Here is a 23,057-nt window from a genome sequence, read left to right on the forward strand (position 1 = left end):
GCTTGTTTTGCAAGCACTTCCATTACGGTTGTGAAGATGAGCAAGGAATGTACAAGCTGGTATAAAAAGTTCTTATTAAAAACAAAAAAATCAGAATAAAAACTAACATGTAGCTGGCACAAGGTGTGATAATACCTACCATGACCATCATCAAAGAATTCCGTAATAGTTGCTGAAGTGCATTTGGACCAGGGTTTTGAAGCATCAATGCTAGTCAGAATGGAGGACATCAGGCGCTTATCTTCCATGGAACCAAAGTTCTCCTCACAAAATTTGGAGTCATCATGAGAAAGCCCAAGTAAGTGACCTACAGAAATGAAGCAAATAAATAAAATTATATGAGTATCCTTAACAGAATTTTCCATGTGGAGCTCACGGTCAAGGTAGAATTCTCCAATTTTGAACAGCAGCCCATTTGAAACGTGGTACCTGCCTGCTTGAAGACAAAAAAGCTGTCACAGTTCACACCATTACATATAGCAAAGAAGTAATGCCATCAGCTGACATGTCATTAACTTGCACTAGCTGAAACCTGATGCAGACTAAAGTCAGTTGTACTTCTTTATATTAGTCAGCAATTTGGTTCTTACTGTTTTTCCAAATCGTCTTCAGCAAGAAGACTAATACTTCACTGTAAAAATGTTCTGCAACTGTCTTGAAAGGTGCTACAATATCTTTCTAAATGGACAAAAATGCTAATATTTATGTCATAGCTAAACAAACTATGTAAATTTTTACAGCCTGAGTAACCCTTACAATACATCAAACAATCTGAATTATCTCTTCCATGCAGAGAGTCTTCTTTTGTGGGAGGGCTTTTTTGTATAGTTTTGATTAGGATTTTACTTTTGCTCTTTTTTATTATAATAAGTATATGGTATTGAATATTTATACTGCAGAATTCAAAACAATTATGCACACAAAGCAGCAGATGATGGAAGTTGCAAATATCCTTAATGTTCAGGGGAATTCAGTCCAGGGCTAGATGAGTTCTTAAAAGTGAGACAGCAACCTTTTCTGGAGATCAGTGATCCTTAACTCTAGTCTGTGGGCAACAATAATAGATTTCAGATACACACTTTGTTCCCTCTGTAAGCACCAGGTTTGACTTTCATTTCCATGTCTATACTGGTGCCCCGGTTTAACTTAACAGTTCACAGCCAACTTACTATCCAAGAGGTAGAAGACTGAATGGGAACAAAAGTTGCAGGGAGACAAAGCCTGAACTTAACATTGACAGTCTTCAGCCTAGGCCAGGAGACAATTAATCAGACATTCAGGGCTAGACCAAGAGAGATTAAAGAAGGGCAAAGGTCACACGACAAAGACACCGCAGAAAAATAAACCTGATGACCTCAAGCAGCAGCTTAAGAGACATCATTGTAGGATTCCACAGTAACTAAAAACATTCCATGTGTCACCAACTTCATGTTTTCATGTAACTGCTGCAGACTAGCTGTAAGGTGACACAAGTAGGGACACTGATGGATATCATATTCTGATATCCATAGTGCAACCTGCCTGCTCCTCCAACACAGGTGAGGGGAAGAGTAACACATACAGCTCAGGGCTGAGATAAAGATTTTACTGTAACATATCATAAGCACAATGTGTAATTACCTTAGTTAATAATCTAATTAATCTAATAATACAATGCATGATCACCTTAGCTTAGCCTATTGGCAGAAGTGCAGTGAAACACATAGGGAAAAAAAAAACAACAGCATAAAACAGAAAGCCAAAACCAGCATCTACCTGACTCCTACTTTTTCTGCTGCTGTGCCTGCAGAAAAGAGACCGCACCCAAGCACCCAGAAGCAGCAACTGGAACAGGAAGCCTCCCATGTTGCAATCTTAACTTCAAGCCCCATGATACTTTGCTCCAGTTAGCACTTTCATTTTTTGATGCTGGCATGATTGCAGTATGGTATGAATAACAGCAACAGGTTCAATTCAATCCATGACACCATAGCAACAGGCATGACAATAATAATAACAATAATAATGCCTACAATACAGGCTGGAAAAAAAACCCCAAAAAGCAATTTTTACTATTTGTCTTAAATACACTTGCTGTTATATTGTTTTCATCTGCTCCAAAGGGTGGAGAAGCCAAGAGGAAAGAGATGGATGCAGCACTCACTGCCAAACTGTATCTAGGACTAGGAAAGTAGCTATCAGAAGGCTATAGGACATCAGAAATCAGTTTCAGTCCTATGAGAGAAGTCAAGGTATCATCTGTCATCCTTATTCACATGCTAGGTTCCTGACCTAAGGATGGAGATACAGGAAAAATGACAAGAGGACTTTGATCTGTTACTTCTAATTGTATTAGTGGTGACTAATAAAAGTGTCTGTCTTCTGCAGCAATTGAATCTTTACTGGAGGGAAGGAGGGAAAGAGAATGGAGACGACATTTCTCTTTTTTAATCTCTTTGCCTGATGTGCACACATTTACCAATATCATGCAAATACAACCACTGTTTGAATAAAAGGACCTCTAGTATTATAAATACTAGTAAAAAATTATTTAAGGAGCCTGGGTTAACACTAATGAGAATTAATACTTCTGGTTACTGTTGTTAATTGCTAGTGCAATGCTACATGACAAGTTCATTGCTGCAAAAACCTAACAAAATCAAAATTTCATACAGAAGGCATGTCCAATTACCAGTGTGTTTTATGTGTAAGATTAGGGCTTGTTTTTTCTCTGACAGGCAAACCCACTTTCCTTTGGCAACCCTTATTATACATGGGCCAGATAACGATGTTTTCATTTTTCACTGAGACATGACTGAGTATCAGTAGGTCCGTGGCAAGTTTCAAGCTGCTATAACACTATATAAATACTTACTCTGAAGAGATGACATCTTTGTTTTATTTAAGCCAAATGCTGGTATTGAGCAAAATAATTCACTAGTAAGATTATTATTTCAAAGACACACATTTCTCTGACAGAGTAACCAAATAATCAGTGCATCACTTCTAACCTATAGAGCAGGTTCTGTGAAGTGTCACAGAGTAAGCGATTAGTGATGAATCAGCAGCTACTGTGCCAATGAAGACTACCTCTGACTTTGCCAGGGTCCTAGACACTGACATGAATGTCTTCAGGAAATGCAAAGACAGTGTTATTTTTGGCTGCCATTCTATACAGTGTTATCACTAAGCTTGTATTCATGCTTATGCACTGAATGGCACCAAGTCACACCCCATGTCTGAGAATTATAAGCAGAGCTGACAGGTTAATGAACCTCAACACATGCCTAGAAGTAATATAAATAGAACCATTTTGTGCTGACTTTAATTCCTTGTAGTATGTCTCACCCGTGTTCCAGTAACTTAAGCAAGCATTTACTAGAGAGGGCTGTAGGCCTGTCCACTAGCTTGTGCTGACAGACCCCTCAATATGTGGCACGGCTCTCCATTTAAATCAGGACCACACACACTCTGCTTTGCAGAGCTGTTCAGGAATTTGAGTCAGTTTCTTGTATTTTGTTCCAATCCATGCATTTCAACATTCATATACTAGCAATCAATTAAACAAGTATTTGCAAATATTAGTCCAGTAAGCAAGGAAACACCATGCTGGTTAGACCTAAGCCTCACTACACCAATCTTTTCTGAGATAACTTGTATGCTTAAAGGTTGCAGGAAGAGTTTGTATATAATGTCTCAAGACTGCTCAAAGTTGTAACACCGCAAGAAATCACTGCAGCATACTTTAGAAGTAAGGTAATGAGGTTTTGTCAGTGTAAAAGGAGTTTCATTTCTGAGTCACTGGACTTGGTACTAAGTAGTTCTGAATGAATAGCAAAAGCTAGAGAATTGTTCTAAAAAGTTAAGCTGAATAACATCATATGGTACACAATGCACGTTCCCTGCAATTTAAGAACTTAATTTTTCAGTGCTCAACATTTTGCAGCACCATTCAGAACTACCAAAAACTGTGATATGAAGGATTTGCTCTTGTAGGACAGAATTCAGGTTTCTTAACCTTCACACCCTCTGATAATGCTCTGCAATACTCCATTCATTGACGATACAACTTTGTTCTTGAGTTGCATAACCATACTTCACCTTTTGTAACTGTTCGTCTTGGGTGACAGACATCTCAAATGAGCACATAATAAAAGACTTAATATGGTTCAAATATGCTCAGGCCTTGTTAACACACATGCTTCTGAATGAGCAACTTGGACAACTCTGAGTATCTCTGCTACCTACGGCATTCTACTAACACAGTTTTTGTGTGTTTAAGTTCCTCCTTGCAAAAATTTCATCAGCCCTGGCCTTGGAAAGACCTCTTTGTCTTTCCTAGGTGTGTTTTTTGGCTCCAGCTCCTCCTGTAGAGCAATGTGTAAAGAACCTCACCTTAGATTACCTACTGTCAGAGCAATGCAGTGATACCACGTCAAACTACAGAAATCCTACAGCCAGGCAATGTGACTGCTCCTGGAGCAGGCCAGGGAGTATATTGTGCTCTATCTCACTACTGGCTCCCCTGCCTAAAGATGGTGTAGTTTTCTTCCCTCTCAGACACACCAACTGCAGAAAATGCTGAGCTATGGACTGAAGTTGTTCTTACTTTCTTTTTCCTTCAGTTAGACAAAAAAAATTCTTTCAGATACAAGAAAGCTTGCAGCCAAACTTTAAGCTCTTCATTTTGAGTAGAGACTGAAAATTCTTCTATAAAAAGATTGCTAGTCAGTGTCCCTCTCAGAAATCACTGGACAGTCTCTGAGGAGAACTTCAGAGTAAATAAAATGAAGTGCTTTTCAGGTGACTATTCAGCAGAGAACATTTCATCCCAAATGCTTTGGCAAAAACACAGGAAACTGAAACAGGGTCGTCTTCTGGAAAAGTGTCAAGCTATTGGCTTCACCTTTAATTAGAGTGCGGAGTAGCTTCTACACAGTGATAAATGAGGTGAATTGAGGACGTACCTCATTAACAGTGTCTACTCTGCCATATTAAATCAGACCATTGTTCTAATGCACGGTGAGAACTAAGTCATTTACTTGGCAGACATCAGCTTTTTGAGCAGAACCTTCCCAAATTATTTGTGAATCTCGTTATTTTTAAATTTTTCAAAAATTATTTTCAATAATTGTGACAAGGAAAGAAGTACTAAGTAGGGAGTAATTTGTAAAATACATAATTTGGACTGTCAGTATCTGAGCTTCTAAATTAGCTGCCAGTGAAGTTTGTGAGAATAACAGGCTGGTATTACCACATATTGCTCAGGACATTAGGGTGATTTCTGGCACTTATTGGTGGGGTGCTTCCTTTCATAAGAACCAAAATGAAAAAGCTACAGTTGATTCTTCAAGTGATTTTGTATGTAAGCATAATCCCAGAGAAAGCGTTGGGTAAAAGTGAATATTTAGGGAACAAGAATCTTAAAAAGAAGACTTTTAAAAACAATGCCAATTTTACTACCACACCATTTATTACTATGAACTTCAAACCAGGCTATTGAAAAAAAAGAAAAAAAAAAAAAAAGGCTCCCAGCAATTCTGTAGAATGATGACTGATTGAGAATGAGTTAGTAGATCATCTGATGCTTTCTCCTTAATGAAGTATCTTACTAGTGTTGACAGTTTCCATTGAGTGAAAATGACATAATATAATTTTACCAGCAGGATGGTGTTTGGTTAAGTTATGCTGTAGGAATGCACAAAATGGTAAGAGGAACAGATGGTGAGGAGGCAGCGTTTACTCTCATGCAAGCTAAGAGGAGATAGCTTTGTAAATTGGCTCCTTCCCAAACAGCAAAATGACCAACCAACTAAATGGACTGAGAGCCTACCCTCATAGCCTTCCTTCTCCCCTTGAACTGTTGAAACAAGCATGAAAGCAACCTGCAGACTTTGGAACATCATCTGAAATGGGCACTTGGCACAGCTCAGTCTGTTTAGATCCTGAAGCAAGAAATGAAAGACTCAACAGCAGTTCGTCAGCCCCTGGATCCCAGTTCATTTGCCCTGTCTGTTCCTGATAGCTGACCTCGCACTGCAGAAGTTTCCCTACCTCTACAACTACTGAAGGCTAACACCTGTTACAGCTCAACAGGAAATAATACCCCCTAATGGGTTAAAAATAATTCCTACACCTTGTAGGAACGGGATGTGTATTCCTAATCCGAAGAGGGAATGCTCCTAGGTAATTGTGACAAGTCAGCTAAAACTTGACATACATTCTAAATGTTAAGACACAAATCTGGAGCTCATCAGAGCTATGTTGGATGTGTGGTGAAACACACTGCATTTTCTTCCCAGGAATTTTCTTAAAATATGTTGCCACACTATCTATAGAGGTTCTTTGAGTGAACAGCATGCAAAAATTACTTTAATCTCATTTATTTTCCACTGCTATCTCAAGTATAGGAATAAAGAAAACAAAAGGTGTCTCCAGTGTGCAGCAAGTAAAACTTGGCTTTTGCCAAGACACAAATTGTAGTGGCTCTTTGGAAGAAAACCTCAACCACCTTGTTTATGGACATACACAGATCTCTAGTCAAAATGAACAGCACGTCAGAATACAGCTCCTGCACTGAATCTGACCACAGGATACATGAAAAGTGACACAGCATGCTAACAAATGCTGCAGGCATTGTAATATGTTTTCTTAGAAAAGCTCAGCTCCAGTGAAGCATGTGTTCTTCAGTGAGGTCATGCTTTTCACGTAATTTTCAGTGGGGATGATTAGGGTACAAAAGAAGGTCAAGTGATTCACCCAAGGTTACCCAGTCAGTCACTGGCTCTCACAGGATCAGGATTCAGGAAGCTCTTGGCTCAACAGTCCTTGTTTTAAGCTCCAGCCTATACCTTCTGCATGAACCTCTCTCACTCTCTTCTTCGCTAAACAAAGATTGCGTGAAGTAACTTTTTATAAATAAATGGGTTTATTTCTGCATGCAACTACCTTGTGCAAGTTCTTGACTCCTTGTTAAGAAATGCATACTGGTATCACTCAGAAATCCTCTTGAAGTCAAGGAAATGTTGCACAAGAAATGATGGTTCTAAGCAATAATGATTAATAAAGTTGTATTTTTTATAAAAATAGTAATAAATAAATAATAAATAATAATAATAATAAATAATAATAATAAAGTGTTTTGAATTACACAATCGTACAAAAAACATGCATTGAACATCTAACTAGCCATTCCTCTTTCTTCATACTTGGATTTCATTTTCTTTGACTACTATCACTTATTAAAGAAAAAAAGAAAAAAAAAAGTAATCACTCTCTCTTTAACATCTCCAGGCCAGAGGCAGTTTCTAATATTTCTAGTTTAAAAGAGTTCTTCACACTGAATGAAACAATAGTCTGAAGTGCAGCTCCTTTTCAGGAGCCGACATAAAAAAAAAGCCCCAATCAGACATTCATACACCAGCCCTGCAGACTTTACACAAAACAAACTTCTGCTGAAATGGCTTGTTATAACAGACTTCCATGGGAGATCACAGATACATCAGCCCCGTCAGACAGACAATTTGCAGGCAAGATTCTGTCCAGGCAATGCGAACCAGGCAATTGGAAAACACCATGTGCACAGAGACTCAAATAATCATTAAAAAATTGTGGTGTTGGAGGTCCATGCTACATTTGCTGTGCTAATCAGTGGGGCATGTAGAAGATAAACATTAATTTTAATGAAAAAGTAGAATATGGTGACACCTGTCCAATTCAAAGTAACTTGCAAAGAATAGAATTGATGGCCACTCATGGGAAACCCATGAACTCTGAGTAGCTACTGCAAGAACATAAAAAATTGCATTGCCTGCTGCCTGTTTACTTGGTAATTTTGCCTTCCTCTCTGTACTGGAAGTACTTGCTGCAAAAAGAATTACATGACAATATCATTAGTACTTAACTGCCAAAGAGGAAAGTAATCTCTACTTTCTCCTGCAGTCTGGAAGACTAGGGTTTCAGGCACACAAAGCTGAAGTGGACTTCTTTTAGAATCATAGAATCATTCTGGCTGAAAAAGATTCTTAATGTCATTAAATCAAACTATAAACCTAAGACTGCCAAGTTCACCACTAACCCATGTCCTTTAAATAATTTTTTTATACTAATTGTTCTGAAACATTAAGCAAAACATAGTTTTATTCTCAATTCCTTTACAGTTACAGAGATACTGATATCTCACTCTACATATTTGGCTTTCAGATACGATGTTTTGGAATCTGCAATAGCTTTTCAGTGCATAGTGCTTGTTTAATCTAATTATTCATGAGGTTAGATGTACACAAAGATCAGCACAGCTCCTAAAAACCTCTGAAAACTCTGGCAATGTTAGTACTGTGTCTGAGTAACTTCCTGAAGTTTCCTGTTGAAAACCTCCACCTCCTCACTGCAGACATTAAGAAGGCAAAGTTCCCCCATCTCCTCAGACTTTAAAGCATGTGGTAGATATAGAAAAACTCTAGCATATTCAGAACCTGCAGACTCCATTTTTCTACATCATATTAGTTTCACCTATCCATCTCTCCCCTTTTCCATGCAAACTCGCTCAGCTTCATTGAAAAAAAAAGGTTTGCTTTAAGCACCATGTGTGCTACAGGTGGAATAATTATATATTACATGCAATATTACAAGTTAATCAAAATATTGTAGTCCAGTCAAGAATTTTTAACTAGCAACCCTTTGTACAGCTGTTTGTTTTTTGAAGCATCAGGTCAATTTTCTGCCCCACTTCTTACCTCTTGTGAAGGCTTAGCTTTGATTGCCCATCTTTTCTCTTAACCAAAGGGGATACATTCACAAGGGCTTTTGCAAGCCTAAGTTTAGAGAGAACTTTGAAAAAGGTTCAAAGAGAAGGAATCAAGCAATTTTCCTGATGTATGTCATCAGAGAAGACTTGGATGAGTGTACTTTCTCTCTATTTGATAAGAAAGCAAATCTGCCTAATTATGATTACCTGGATATTTGCCTAAACTTTGTGTGCTGTGAAGGAAACATAATATAAAACTCAGACAACCACCTTTTTTCATGTGCCTCTGAGATTCTGTGCCCTTGGCAATGTATCCCCCTTAAAATGAAAGGCTACAAAAGATTTGTACCTGTCAGGTCTGAAGCCTGTCTTTATCTGCTTTATCTCAACAGCCTTGAAATCAAAGGACTACATGTTCAGCAGTGGAAAAGAAAAGATGACTGTGTTTAGTTACTTTTGACTGTATGCAAAATGAGCACATGCAAAATATGTAGTAAGAGTATTTCTGACTCTTTTATGGACATCGATGGGAAGACTATCATTTAAATATCATGCACATTGTTAGGTTTTAGTTTTAGTTTCTGAACAGTTCTTTGGGTTTAGGTGCTATGCAGTATAGTTGTGGATGACGTGATAATTACACACAACCATAGAAAACGAGGCTGAGAGGAGACCTCAAAAAACCATCTTGCGCATTTCTCTGCCCTGGGGTAGGTTCCGCATCCCCTAACCTACTGCTGTTTTAGCCAGCCAGCTCCTGTGAACCTCCAGTAACTGAGATCTCACAGTCTTCCCAAGCAATTTATTTCTGCCCTTAACTGTCCTTCTGGTTAGATGATTTTGGCTAATGCTTAAAGTAAATTTCCCTTGCTGCAATTTAAGGCCATTACCACTTATGCTGTCCCAGGTGGACATGAGAATGATTTATTATGTAGATCATTGCAACAATTTTTAATGCATTTGAAGACTGCTTTTGTGCTGCCCTTTGGCCTCCCCTTCTCTAAAATCACATGTAAAGGATAAAGTAAAATTAATGAACAGAAGTTTAATTAGTTCCATGCAGCAATTTTAAAGTTATATCCTAAAAATAAAATACTTGAAAAGACCATCAGTAAACCATATTACTCAAGAGGATAGAAGGAGTAATAGCATGCCAGTGTGGTTGCATAACAGAAAAAGGAACTTTGTAAAAGGTCAAATGAACATTACCACTGAGCAAAAATCCCAGTGTATTCCCTTTATCTCCTCTTAAAAAGGGAAAAAAAGAACAAAGATCATCAAGATTGATGGAAAGAACAAAGATACATATATTGTAAGTTGTTAGACCCACAGAATTCTCACTGAACTAAACCATAGCTTTGCTAGCTTAAAGACTGCAGGGAGGATGCGTTTGTATTTAAGGATTAGATCAAAACTCAAGAAACAAGTTTAATATTTGGCTCTCCTTGAAATGTCTTTTGTGATTTTTGGAAATCACCTATTGATAAAAGCACTAGCTCCACCTATTTTCTCTTGAAGTCTTCTCATTGTTTTGTAAATGAGAAACCCTTTTAGGATGGTGGGCTGTCTGTACTGAAGCATATGGGACTCTGGAGGAGCCAAAGTCAGCATAAACTTTGGACTGTGACTGCATCACAAAATGCCACACCAGACTACTAAACAATGTATTGGATATATCCCATCATGAGAGTTGTTAAACATAACTTCAAATTGAGGGACTGTATCTGTTTGCAATGTTGGATCATCTTCCTGGGATGTATGGTTGTCTTGTAATTCAACATTGTTAAAGCAACAGATCTCAACCCAAGAGTCCAGAGCATTAGAATGAGAATCTAGTTATTTTTGTTTCCTGATGGCTATTTTAATAAGGGATACATGGAGAAGCAATATACTAGTGTTGATCCATGGAAAACACTAAACAAATGCTGAGATTATTGAGCAATCATAGGTTCTTTAATACTTTTCTCCAGATGCCACTGTGAAGCATGGAACTGCATGAAAAATAAGGAGACATAAGTTTTTTTACAGCCAATATGTTGATGATAAAAAAGGATTGGAGAATGTCTACATACTGTGCCTAAGCTAGCTCAGATATGCCAACAAAGCTATGAAGGCATAGCTGAAGGAGTTGCTTTAAATTAGACATCCCTATGATACACCATGGAGCTGAACTGATGATTTCAGGCAAGATCTGTAAGGCTTTCAGCTTCAGCAAAGATACTGCTGTCCAAACTGATAGCACTAGGTCCCCTGCTAGAAAACCACCTTATATGGTTTTACAGTTAATGGCTGGATGCCTTGACAGGATATGATTAAAAAAAATTGCTATTAGCATTGCTTCTCTTCATTCTGGGGAGAAACTGGATTATCACACTCAAATTTACAAGGTTCCCTCTGTTTTGGTTTTTTGCTTGTTTGTTTGTTTTTCCATTATCCTCTTTTTCTGCATTTGTTATTGGAGACAAATTATTCTTGATTTTCTTACATACAAGTAAGACAAGATTCACATCCTACCTTGTCAATCTTTATATATGGATCTCCACCTCTTACTGTCAGCTAATAAGTTGTACTAAGAATTTGGATGCATCTATTGCTTTCTGTGCTCTCGCTTACAGCTCTTGGGAGGTTTTTGCTTGCTTTGCTGCTCATTCATACTCTCTCCCTCAAAACCCACTAGTCAAAATTCACTTATTTTATCTGAAAGAAATAAACTAAACGTCTAACATAACATAGTAGAAACCCTGACAACAGAAGCAGCAGGCTTATTCTCAAGCTGTCTGCTTTTTGGCTTCCTATGCATGTATCCAATCTGAGACCCTGCTCTGTCCATTATCCTCCTTAGTTGAGCTACAGTTCCATTTATTTTGGTTGCCTTCCAGAGAAAGAATCTGATCCTTAAAAGTGCTCTTGGATCTTTCAGAGAGGAAACTAGAGCATTCAGATTCCCTTGGAAGTCAAAGTGAGGACACATAGCCATTCTCTGGATCAAGTCCGTGTTGATGATGCTGCATCTGCTACTCGTGCACATGCAGCAGGGTTCTTTGAAAAACTGCAGGTGGTGACTGATTGACTTAGCAGCTCACCTTGCTCTTCCTGCTGACAGAACAGAGCATCTTAGGCTCAGAGCCCATAGCATCCCCTGTGTCTTGTGAGGGACGCTGCCCTTTTCCTATGTTGCCACGTGAATTCCACCAACTAACTAAGCCACTGTAAAATTAAAGCTGCACCCTGCCCACAGGAGAGGGGGAACTTCATGTCTTCTGAACTGTAGGATGAAATCTGGTCTCCAAATAAAATAAAGCAAGGTTTTCCCCAACGTGCTTAACTAAATGGTATCCATGCCACACTTTTATTTTTCATCCTTTTTTGACCTCTAATTTAATGTAAGTACTCAAGCAATTTTAGCTGTGTTTTCTTCTCAACTTCTCCCACTTCAGGCCACACACACAAAGATCAGTCTGTGAGCTGACACCCCTTCCTTTCTTAATATCTGATGGTGAGGAGAAAAAAAAGGGATGTTATTTTAAACAACCTCAAACTAGAGGGTTTTTGTCCATTTGGGTACTTATTTATTCGTTTAGATTCATGCCTTTTTTACATTGAAAATTACGGCTTTTACAGATTCCTGTAAACGTCTAGGTATGAAAATGGTTCTCTTTCAAAAACATGTGTCTAGATCTTTAAAAATAATTTACTATACTTAACATTTTCTTTGTGTGGAATTCAAAGTAATAATATCCATATTTAGTGCTCATCCTTATCTTTATTCGTCTATGTTCTTTCATTTTAAATCTACCAAAATGTGTATTTACTGCTGATAAAATGGTAGCCCAGATACATTGGTCACTTCTTCATGCACCAGATATATTCACACTGTCATCACAAGAAGGTTCCTCATCCAAACTGACCAATGCTCACTAACTTTCCTCAGTAAGAATCACTTCTGGATGCAAGAAGATACAAGCATCACTTCTAGTAGACTGCCCTTTGAGTGATGGGGTAAGTTCACCAATCTCTCTATTTGTCCCATTTCTAGACTGGTTTTTGATGGGTTGTTAGCTTCACATCATTCAAGTTTGATGAGACTAAACTCATCTGATATGAAGTTGTCTTTGATGTTTTGCTTATTTCCAAATGCTCTGAATTAGTTCTTTCTTGGAGGTTTTTCTTTTATAATTACATTATAATTATTGCATTTATAATTATATTATAATTATTACATTTATAATTACATTCTTGTTTGTTAAAATAAAATCTATGCTTTGGGACTCATGCTGTCACAACATTTTATGTTTTCATGCAATGCATGATTCCTCTCCATCCACTACTGATTTCATTTCTTTGTAGCACCATATGAGCTGTAGGATTGAGTTTACTAATCATTGAAGGGTCAGGTTGCTGACATGCCAGCTGCTTTTTCATACTTGATGACCCCTGGTTGCTGAGCCAGATGTATATATAAGGCACACAAGTCTTGGGCTCTACCTGCTAGCTACTTGAAAATTGAACTACTGCAATGATATTCCCAAAGCAAACTTTACTTTGGTTTGGCATGAGGTACAAGGCAATTCAGCAATTGGCTCCCTCTGAAAGTTCTCCTTTCCTTGTTATTTCCTTCCAAGAATGTTTAAAAAAAAAAAAAAGTTCTCCACTTTCAAATTGCTGTTCACTCACCAAAGCGAATAGCCCTCATACAAAAAGTATTTCCAGTGAGTACAGCTCACAAAACATTAGTAAACTGAAAATAATCAAGATGGCAGCAGCCTCTCTGAAGGAATATATCATAAAAGATGTAGTATTTCAGAATATGAACTTCTGTTACTAATTCTTTCATAAATCCTTAGGAAGGGTACACATACGGCACCCTCATTAAACTGTTGCCTACTGAGGTGAAAACTGAAACAGTTACACAGTTTTCTTGACCAAACCTTTATCACCTGAAACCTATTTCATTTATTTCAGGATTTCTATTAGTACTGTATTTTGCCAGGAAGGTGGAATTTCCTTACGGTTTGGAAAAGATTCGAATTCTGGTTTTACCCACAAAAGCTTTTCTCTGCAGGCAATACTTTGTCCCAAGAAAAAGTTTTGCAAGAGTAGAGCCATGTAAATTGGGTTATTTTCCACTGTGTGTACATTGAATGAATGTAAATTACAATAGATAGGGTAAACGCTTTCTCAGGAGGGACAAGTACTGACATCTTTGGACAGTAGCAGCAGCCTTTGAATTTTCACTTCAACTACTACTTAGAAACAACACTGTCAGAAAGGAAACACCTACTGTGTGCCTTCACTTGCCTTCTGATCCCTTATTAGTTAACTCTGAAGTGCGTATGTATACAGCCTTAATCCCCAAGTGAGTATCTGGACCAGGGGAAATCTGGAATTAATTGCAAAGTATTTTGGTTACTAATGCAGCTGTTACAAGTGTTTGATTTGGCAAGGGAACAGAAAAGGCACTGCATACCAATTTCGTGAGCCACTGTAAAAGCTGCATGGAGGCCGTCATCTTCAATCACTGCACAGCTGCGCTCAGGAGAGCATATGGTCCCAACGTCTGCCATTCCCAGAGTATCACATGAATGATGCCCACATAAATCCTGCCCAGGAAGGAAAAACAAAAAAAAAAATCATTAAATAAATTTTTTACACCCTCAGGCAGCAACAGGGTAAAGTCACCAGACCTATGCAAACTGTAGAACTTGGATAAAAGCATCAATATAAGCTTCCAGCTAAAGATGTCAATGGAATTAAAAGCACAGTGACCCCGTTCTATCCCTGGTACAGTCAAGGGGAGTATTTTTATTGACTTCACAGAATTTGACTATGTTCTGTAATTAATTGTTCTTAGTTGATTTTTTATTTCTGCAACGCATCCACAGGCTCAAACCTGCACTGAGTTAGGTACTCAAAACACATGCTGTAGAAGCATTTCTTCCTTGACAATAAAAACAGAATGTTCTCTTTATTTACATAAGCTGAAGCACAGCAAAGAGAGAAAGCTTCAGACTCCTGATCAGTCCTTGAACCAGAAATCACCTTTCTTTTCCAAAGGAAAGTCTTATACCTGCACTTCAAGAAATTAGATTGCTATATACTGAACTTGATGTCACACATCTATCAAGTATTACAATGATTACTAACATATTACCAAATATATCCAATATTTAAGCAATACTCAGAGGTTACTTAAAGAGTCAGTGATATGACAGTGTCCTACTAGTGATCATGTTTCCTACTTGTAGATACAGGGTGCCTCCAAATCCATGCAGATTTCCTGAGATTTATTATTTCTGTTCCAGAATGATAATGGTAACTATAATGATAACGGCAGCTTCAGTCAGGCATAGTGTTTTAATTAACAGTAATGTTTTAGTGCTTCTGCTGAAACAGAGGGAGGAATACTAGTCTGAATGTACATATATATACTTCTTTAGTTGTGAAGAAAAAGTAGGTATTACGCTATTCGGAACACTTCAGCATTTCACTGTGGTTGAATGAAATTGTCATTTTCAAGGCATGGGAGTATTATCAGATGTTATTATCAAAATCATCAAAGAGTACCTTTTCCCCTTAATTTTTGAGACTCTCTCCTTTCCTTCATATTTCCTTTTATAATGACTTTCCTTTATGAAGCCTTTCATAATAAACCTATCTGAATAACAGATGTCCTGTATGAGGCTTCAGGTCAGAAATATTCACTGATTATCACAGTTTCAAATTTAGGCAAACGCCCAGGATTCAAATCCCACTGAGGTCAAAGAAAACACCTTGACTTCACAGATACCATAATAGAGGATCTGTTAAAAAAAAAAAAAACAAAACCCAAAAGCCTGGTTTTTTTTTCTTTGTTTTGTTTTGTTTTGTTTTGTTTTCCCCAAAGGGAAGTAGACATTTTCAAGCTAGAATTACATGGTGATATTACATATGTGTAACAAGAATTTCAGGATCAGTTCTGGCTTCCAGGTGTCTGGAAACTCTTTGTGCTACTTAATGTCAGGATTTAAATATCAGTTCAGTACCAATGAACATAGCAGCCTCACAAGAAGAGAAGGAATAAAGTTCAAAACTATTTCAATTCCCAGATCTTCACAGGTGTAATCCACAGTTTAAGAAAAACTTCCATTCTGTAGCAATGCAGATAATATACAGACAATTTTCTTTCTAATGCCACTGACTCCCACCTCTGACATCCAGTTAAATCCCCAGACATGCCTTCTGCATGGGTTATGGGAAGATACAGAATAAGGATGCTGATTTTCAAGTAAAAGAATTGCAGTCTTTTTTCCAGGTTTATTTAGGAAAGTAAACCTCACATAATTTTCAGCATCTCTGGATCAATGTTGGAAGAGGACCTAAATAAGATCATGTTATAGCATCAAACATCTGGGATGTATTCAACAAGGGAAATACAATCCTTAAACACCTATTATTTTTGCTTGAGCTCATATCCACCCAGCCTTTTAAATGTTACTTCTTAATCTGTCCCATTCAGTCTAAGGGTACAGTTTACACAGTGTAAACTCCACATAAATGTAAGTGGTTTACCTACAGCAGTACGAGTAACAAAACTCAGAAAAAATACATGCGCATAGTGCCAATAAAAATACCTTTTTCTGGTGACATGATTGGTTTAAGTAAATGAGTCTAAATGGTATAGGAATTAAGGTACCTTTATTCTAATGGAATTTGTACTGAATTCACACAAGCAGTTGAACTGAAATCCTTATACAAGTATCAAAAAGCACATAAACCAGACAGAAAACAGCTTACTGGAGGAAGTCTACATCACTCTCAAGTTGACAACACCAAAAATAGTATAAAATGAATTAACTGAGGCCTTATCTCTGCATGCAGATTCCATGTCATTTGGTAATTTCTTGTATTTGGGGGTCATTATTGCTGAGATGCATCAGCACTGCTGTCAGTGTGGACAAAATTATACCAGTATACAGGTGTCTTATGTGAGTGCATGATTTATTTTCATTTTTCTACAAGAAACAGCAATGTCAGTGATACGCCTACAGCAAACGCAACCAGACCTCACAATGATTCTCCAGATTTGATAACACATATATAATTAAAAGAACACAGTCTTTCTAAGAAGACATCTCATAAACTTCTTTAGCTACTTCTGATGGGAAGTGTGGAGCATTGAAAATGTTAATGGTAAGCAGCCCTTCCAACTCTTGGCTGGTAAGCAATATCACCCTCAAAATTTTGAAAGCTATGCACAAGATTGTGTTACATTACCTTCATTCATCATAAAAAAGATAGCTATGTACATATGAAAGCTATGATAGTCATTACTGAAACTTGATGGGACAAATGTTATGACTAGAGTGTGGCTACTGATGGCTACAACTGTTCAGAAGGGAAAGGAGAGGAAGGAAGGGAGGATATGTTGCCCTCTATGTTAAGAAATGGATACAGTGTGAAGAGATGTCTCTAAAGAATAGCCACAAGGAAGTCAAAAGCTTATGGGTAGGAATTAAGACACTGAGGCCACAAGGGGAACCTCATGGTTGGTGCCTACTACAGGCCACCCAATAAAAGGGAGCCTACTGACAAAGGAGATACGCTCACATGCTCTCGTCCTGCTGGGAGATTTTAACCACCCCAGCATCTGCTGGAAAAGTAACATGGAGAGCTGCAGGCCATCCAGGAGACTCCTGGAGTGCCTCAAGGATAACTTCTTAAGACAGGAAATAGACAGCCCTACCCAGGAGAATGCAATACTGGATCTGATGGCCACCATTGCAGGCGAGCTCATCAGGGATGTCAAGATTGGAGGCAGCCTGGGTTGCAGTGATCATGCACTGGTGGAGTTTACAGTCCTAAGGGATCTGAATCAGACAAGCAGCATAGTCAGGACCCTGAATTTTAGGAAAGCAAAATTCCAGCTCTTCAGGGAGTTTGTCAGTTGGACCCTCTGCGAAACAGCCCTCAGGGACAATGGAGCAGAGCAGAGCTGGCAGATCTATAAGGACACCTTCCACAGAGCACAAGAGCTCTTGAATCCCAGATGTAGAAATCAGGCAAAGAAAGGAAGAGATGAGCATGGCTCAGTTGAGACCTGCTGACCAAACTAAAAGGCAAGAAGGAAATGCACAGGCAGTTCAAGTAGGGACAGGTATCTTGGGAAGAGTATAGGGATGCTTCTCAGTTGTGTAGGGAGGAAGTCAGGAAGGCCAGAGTGTGACTGGCACTGAACTTGGCAAGGGATGTGAATAACAAGAAGGTATTCTACATGTATGTCAACCAGAAAAGGAAAGTTAAAGAAAACATAACTCCTCCCAGATGGGCAAGAATGGTGAGCTAGTAACAACAGATGACAAAAAGGTTGAGGCTCTCAACAACTTTTTTTGCCTTCGTCTTCATCGGCAACCTCTCCCCTCAGACCTCCGAAGCTGAAGGGCTGTGGTCAAGGGGACCAGGGGGACAAAATCCTTCCCACTGTAAGTGAAGGCAAAGTTTCTGACCATCCGAGGATCCTGAACATACACAAGTCTATGGGACCTGATGAGATGCATCCCAGAGTCCTGAGGGAATTGGCTGATGTAGCTGCCAAGCCACTCTCCATGATATTTGAAAAGTCATGACAGTCAGGTGAAGTCCCTGGTGACTGGAAGAAGGGAAACATTACACCTGTTTTTAAAAAGGGTAGAAAGGATGACCCTGAGAATTACTGACCTGTCAGCCTCACCTCTGTAACTGGGAAGATCATGGAACAAATCCTCTTAGACGATTTGCTAAGGCACATGGAGGACAGGGAGGTGATTTGAGACAGCCAGCATGGTTTTACTAAGGGTAAGTCCTGCCTGACCAACCCAGTGGCTATCTACAATGGATTGAAATCAATCAGTAGACAAGGGAAGGATAATGCATGCTATCTGTCTGGACTTCTTCAAGGCCTTTGACATGGTCCCCGAGAACATCCTGCTCTCCAAGCTGGAGAGATACAGATTTGATAGGTGGATAAGGAACTTGCTGGATGGTCACATCTGGAGGGTAGTGGTCAACAGCTCAATGTTCAGAAGGAGACAAGTGGTGTCCCTCAGGGATCTGTGCTGGAACCAATGCTGTTTAGTATCTTCAATGATACAGACAGTGAGACTGAGTGCACCCTCAGCAAGTTTGAAGATGACAGCAAACTGAATGGTGCATTCAATATGCTAGAGGAACAGGATGTCATCCAGAGGGACCTGGAAAAACTGGAAAAGTGGATCCAGGTGAACAAGGTTCAACAAGGCCAAGTGCAAGGTCCTGCACCTGGATTGGCACAATCCTCATTATCAACACAGGATAGGGAATGATGTGACAGAGAATAGTCCTGAGGACTAGGGGTACCAGTGGATGAAAAGCTGCACATAAGCCAATGATGCACACTTGCAGCCCAGAAGGCAAATCGCATTCTGGGCTGCATCAAAAAAAGTGTGGTCAGCAGATCGAGAGGAGTGATTCTTCCATTCTTCTCTGCTCTGGTGAGACCTCTTCTGGAGTACTTTGTCCAGGACAAGAATGACATGGACCTAACCTGTTGGAGAAGGTCCAGAGCAGGGACACAGAAATGAATACATGGCTGGAGCACCTCTCCTGGGGTAGATCAGTCTAGAGAAAAGAAGGCTTCGCTGAGACCTTATAATGGCCTTTCAGGACCTGAAGAAGGCCTACAAGAAAGCTGGGTCAGGCTTGATGGGGCTCTGAGCAACAAGATCTAGTTGGGGATGTCCCTGCTTACTGCAAAGGGGTTGGACTAGATGAACTCTGAAGGTTTTTTCCAACCCAGTGTATTCCATGATTCTATACGCAAGCACTAACGGCCAGAGCAATGTTTGGTTTACTTTTCATACGTTGTATGTTACATGTTACTGACATTTCAGCATACTGCACGCTTGGGTTTCCTCAGAAATCCAATCACTTCATCAAACCGCTGTTCTTCCATGTCCATCATTTCCCAGACTATGACACATCTCAGCATCCCACCCACTTTCAATGCAGTCTTCATTTGCATAACAGTTGCCTAGGCAAAACAAAGCAGGCTTCATGATTTCTTTATGAAATACCCTAAGACTGGGCTGGATAAAAGGACTTTCTTTACGAGCTTGTATTACGTAAGGGTTTCTTCTAGGAAATCCCACAGCAGAATATAAATTCTTCTGAAAACTGCTAATCTGTAAAATTACCTAGCTCCACAAACAGCTGGAAAACAGCTGTCCCCAGATGGTGTGGGACCAGCAGTCTTGATCAAGGTGGTATGGGGAGCCTTGCAGCCACCTACTGAATCCCAGCTGGGCAGTGATGGAGGAGGCTTGTAAATGATCTTGGAAACAAGGACAGGAAATATTTTCTGGCATTAGCTTCTTTTTACGAAGCTGTTACTGGGGAGGGATGTCTACAGGTTGCCCATCTGCTGTTAGGGAAGGGCACATGTTGCCTGTGCTTTGGACAGATAGCATATGCTGAGTTTTTTGTTATAGGCGTCAGTCCTCCATGACTTCATGAGGATGCCTTTTATAAGCTAGTGTTGACATTTTCCATAATCACTTACTGACATTACTGAAGACTCAGCTCCAGTATGTTCTCAATTTATAGTCTCATTTATTCTTTATTTCTCTTGCTTCTGCATGATTTGAACTTTCGTATCTTTCTACTCATAGCACCGAATAGAATACATTATATACATAACCAAAGCCTATCAAGTAGCATCTCTGAGACACATTTCTGAAAATTTGCCATCAGATCAACTCATCATTCCATATCTACATGGTCTTTTCCAACAGCCTGATTTCAAGTGGCATTTGTGAAAGTCACGTCTGTTTACATTCCACTGATTTAAACCCTTATGGCAAAATTTCTTTTGATATAAACCATGGATTATATGTTACCAGCACCAATAGCCATATTTTTAGTTTTCCTGGGCAGCCTTGAAAGCAGTCTTAGACTTTTATGAAGCAAGGTTTCTGAGAAGACCATAAAAGTTTTTATTTCCCTTGAAAATAATTATTTTTTGATAAAAAAAAAGATGTAATGATACTATCTAAAAAGTCTGCATGTGCCTCCTCAGGTATTCATACTCCAGGATAAAGCACTAAGAAAGTGAGGACTCACATGATAGTTAAAATCAGTTTCCAATTATTATTTTGCTCTAGTATGTGGCTTCTATTTTAAAAGTTAATCACTCAGATCTGTGTGTTCACGTAACTGCATCTCAATAGCAACAGAAGCTTTCAAGAGTAAGTGTTTCTTGATGTTTCTAAAGTAGGAATGCAGAGTTTGGCATTTGCTCTGCATTACAGTAGTTTCAAAATAGAAGAATAAATAGGGAATGCACTGGCTACATAGGACACAATAGATGTTAAGACTTAAGCTTTGGTAAAGGAATGTCTCATGAAAGCTGAGCTGTACATAGGAAGATGAGTAGTTAATTAGACAGCTTATTAAAGGCCAGATTTTCTTGGAATTTTAAAGCACGTCTAGAGCAGCTGGCTGTTTGCCATCTATACATGGCATTGTCGTGAATGAAGCTAACTCTTGTGGCACCCGCTGGAGCAGTTAATTTATTTTACCTGAAATTCTCAAATTTCTGCAGCAGGCTTAAAAACAAGAATAAACTGCTTAGTGAAACCTGGTATTACGCCAGAGCTTGTGGACCTGATGCAAAGCACCACTTGCACAGTTTGGTAGAATGTAAAGGTAGAAGAACAAAACTGGCTCACATGTCCTCTGGTCTTTGAGTTATCTTCCCTTCATATGGCTTGCAGTTTGTGACCTTATGGGACCCAGAGTCCCACAGTTTTACAGTTCCGAGCATCTTAGCACTTATACTAAAACTTGACTGGGGTTCCCTTCCTGTGAGGGAAGTTAAGTCTACGGACATTCTCTGATCTTATGTACAAGAAACCAACAGGATTAGACTTGGCAGGCATAGCTGTACATCACCTTTTTTTAAAACTCAGCTAACAGTTTTTACATCTCTGTGTGTTTGTTCACTTGCTTTTCTGGTTACTTCATAATGGATCACCAGTTAAAGCCTTCGCCCAATAAGACTGTCATCCAACTTTAAATTTCTTTCAGGGATGAAGAACCTTTGAAATACGTTTCTTAGGAGTGTGCCCATGATTTACACCAGACTATGGTTGAGAATGAAGGTCTGCACATCTGTGTGTGCAGGGAGTTGTGGCTCCTCCTGTGCCAAAATTTTCCCTAGCCCCAGCCTGCAGTTAGTGTTTATAGTACTTGGTGGAGTGACCTACCTTTTAGTCCCTATTCCTCAGTCTGCTTCTGTATTTAACACTGAACAGTCCTTTGGTGAATAACAGAAAGAACCTCCTCTCCGTGCTTTGGAAACCCAGCCCACCTTGCTCTGAGCAGTGTGCTCCAGTCAGTGGCTTCAGGTCACAATTTCTCTCCTTCTCACCATATGAATCTTAAATTACTTTCTAAACAGTGATGTAATTTTGGTCAGAGAAGTGGAAAGTTTCCTTAACACCTGGAACAGTTCACAACCAACTGGTTAAGGATCTCTCCTGGGAGGCAGGCGATACTGACCTAAAATCCTTCAAGCAGAGGAAGGAATTAAACATGACTTTCCAACTTCCTGCAGCAGTGGTCCCACCACAGCCATGTGAAGGGAAAGCAGGGTCAGGAGGTATATGGGACCTCTGCATCCACCCTCTCATACCCCACTCTGCAAAGTGGGTAAAAGTTTATCAATGTCACAAAAAAGCAGAACAGCTCATGACAGGGAAAGTAAGGTACACCCAGAGAATATTACAAGTATCACTCAAGGAGTGCATGATATCTTGAAGTCAAAAGAAACACAAGACCTAAGACAAAACAAAGGGTACTTCAGATAAGGGCTAACTGGTGAACAAAGTAACTAAGGAATCACCTGTTTTACCCTTCAACCAATATTAAGATACTTAAAAAGAGAGACTTTACAAGCCAAAATGGTGGAAAGCTGCCCTGGAGGAAGTCTGCTGTTTAAAGTCCTCTTCCCGAAACACTGGTGAGCTTTGCTCATGGGGGCTGTCCACGTTAGGGCACCATATAGAGGGCCTAAAGCAAGGAAGGACTCCCATCAGACTCATAAAGCTGCTTCTCTGTTCTCCCGTGGCCATACCTTGAAAGAAAAGGTCTAAGTCTGGTCACCTTTCTGGGAAAACAGGAGTGGTGATACCTACCATACAGTCCAAAACAGAAGTCACATATTTTTCCTCCAGTAGCTTAAATTGAGATCATCTTCCTTTTATGTCAAAATCCTTCATTCAGGACTGAGTTTTGGGCATTTTAATCTCACTTGTGATGCTGAACTTTGGTACCATTTTTC

General features: G+C 39.2%; 1 protein-coding gene across 1 annotated transcript in view; it reads right to left on the reverse strand.

Moving 5' to 3' along the window:
* Positions 1-23,057, reverse strand: part of ADAMTS5 (ADAM metallopeptidase with thrombospondin type 1 motif 5) — a 48,464-nt gene that overhangs the window by 19,266 nt on the left and 6,141 nt on the right. The window contains exons 2-3 of the mRNA XM_054389007.1: positions 14,193-14,325; positions 140-307 (exon numbers count right to left, since the gene is read on the reverse strand). Coding sequence (XP_054244982.1) covers positions 140-307; positions 14,193-14,325 — 301 coding nt within the window. The remainder of the gene's footprint in view (positions 1-139; positions 308-14,192; positions 14,326-23,057) is intronic.

Source organism: Indicator indicator, chromosome 1 (assembly GCF_027791375.1).
Source record: "Indicator indicator isolate 239-I01 chromosome 1, UM_Iind_1.1, whole genome shotgun sequence".
Lineage (NCBI taxonomy): Eukaryota > Metazoa > Chordata > Aves > Piciformes > Indicatoridae > Indicator > Indicator indicator.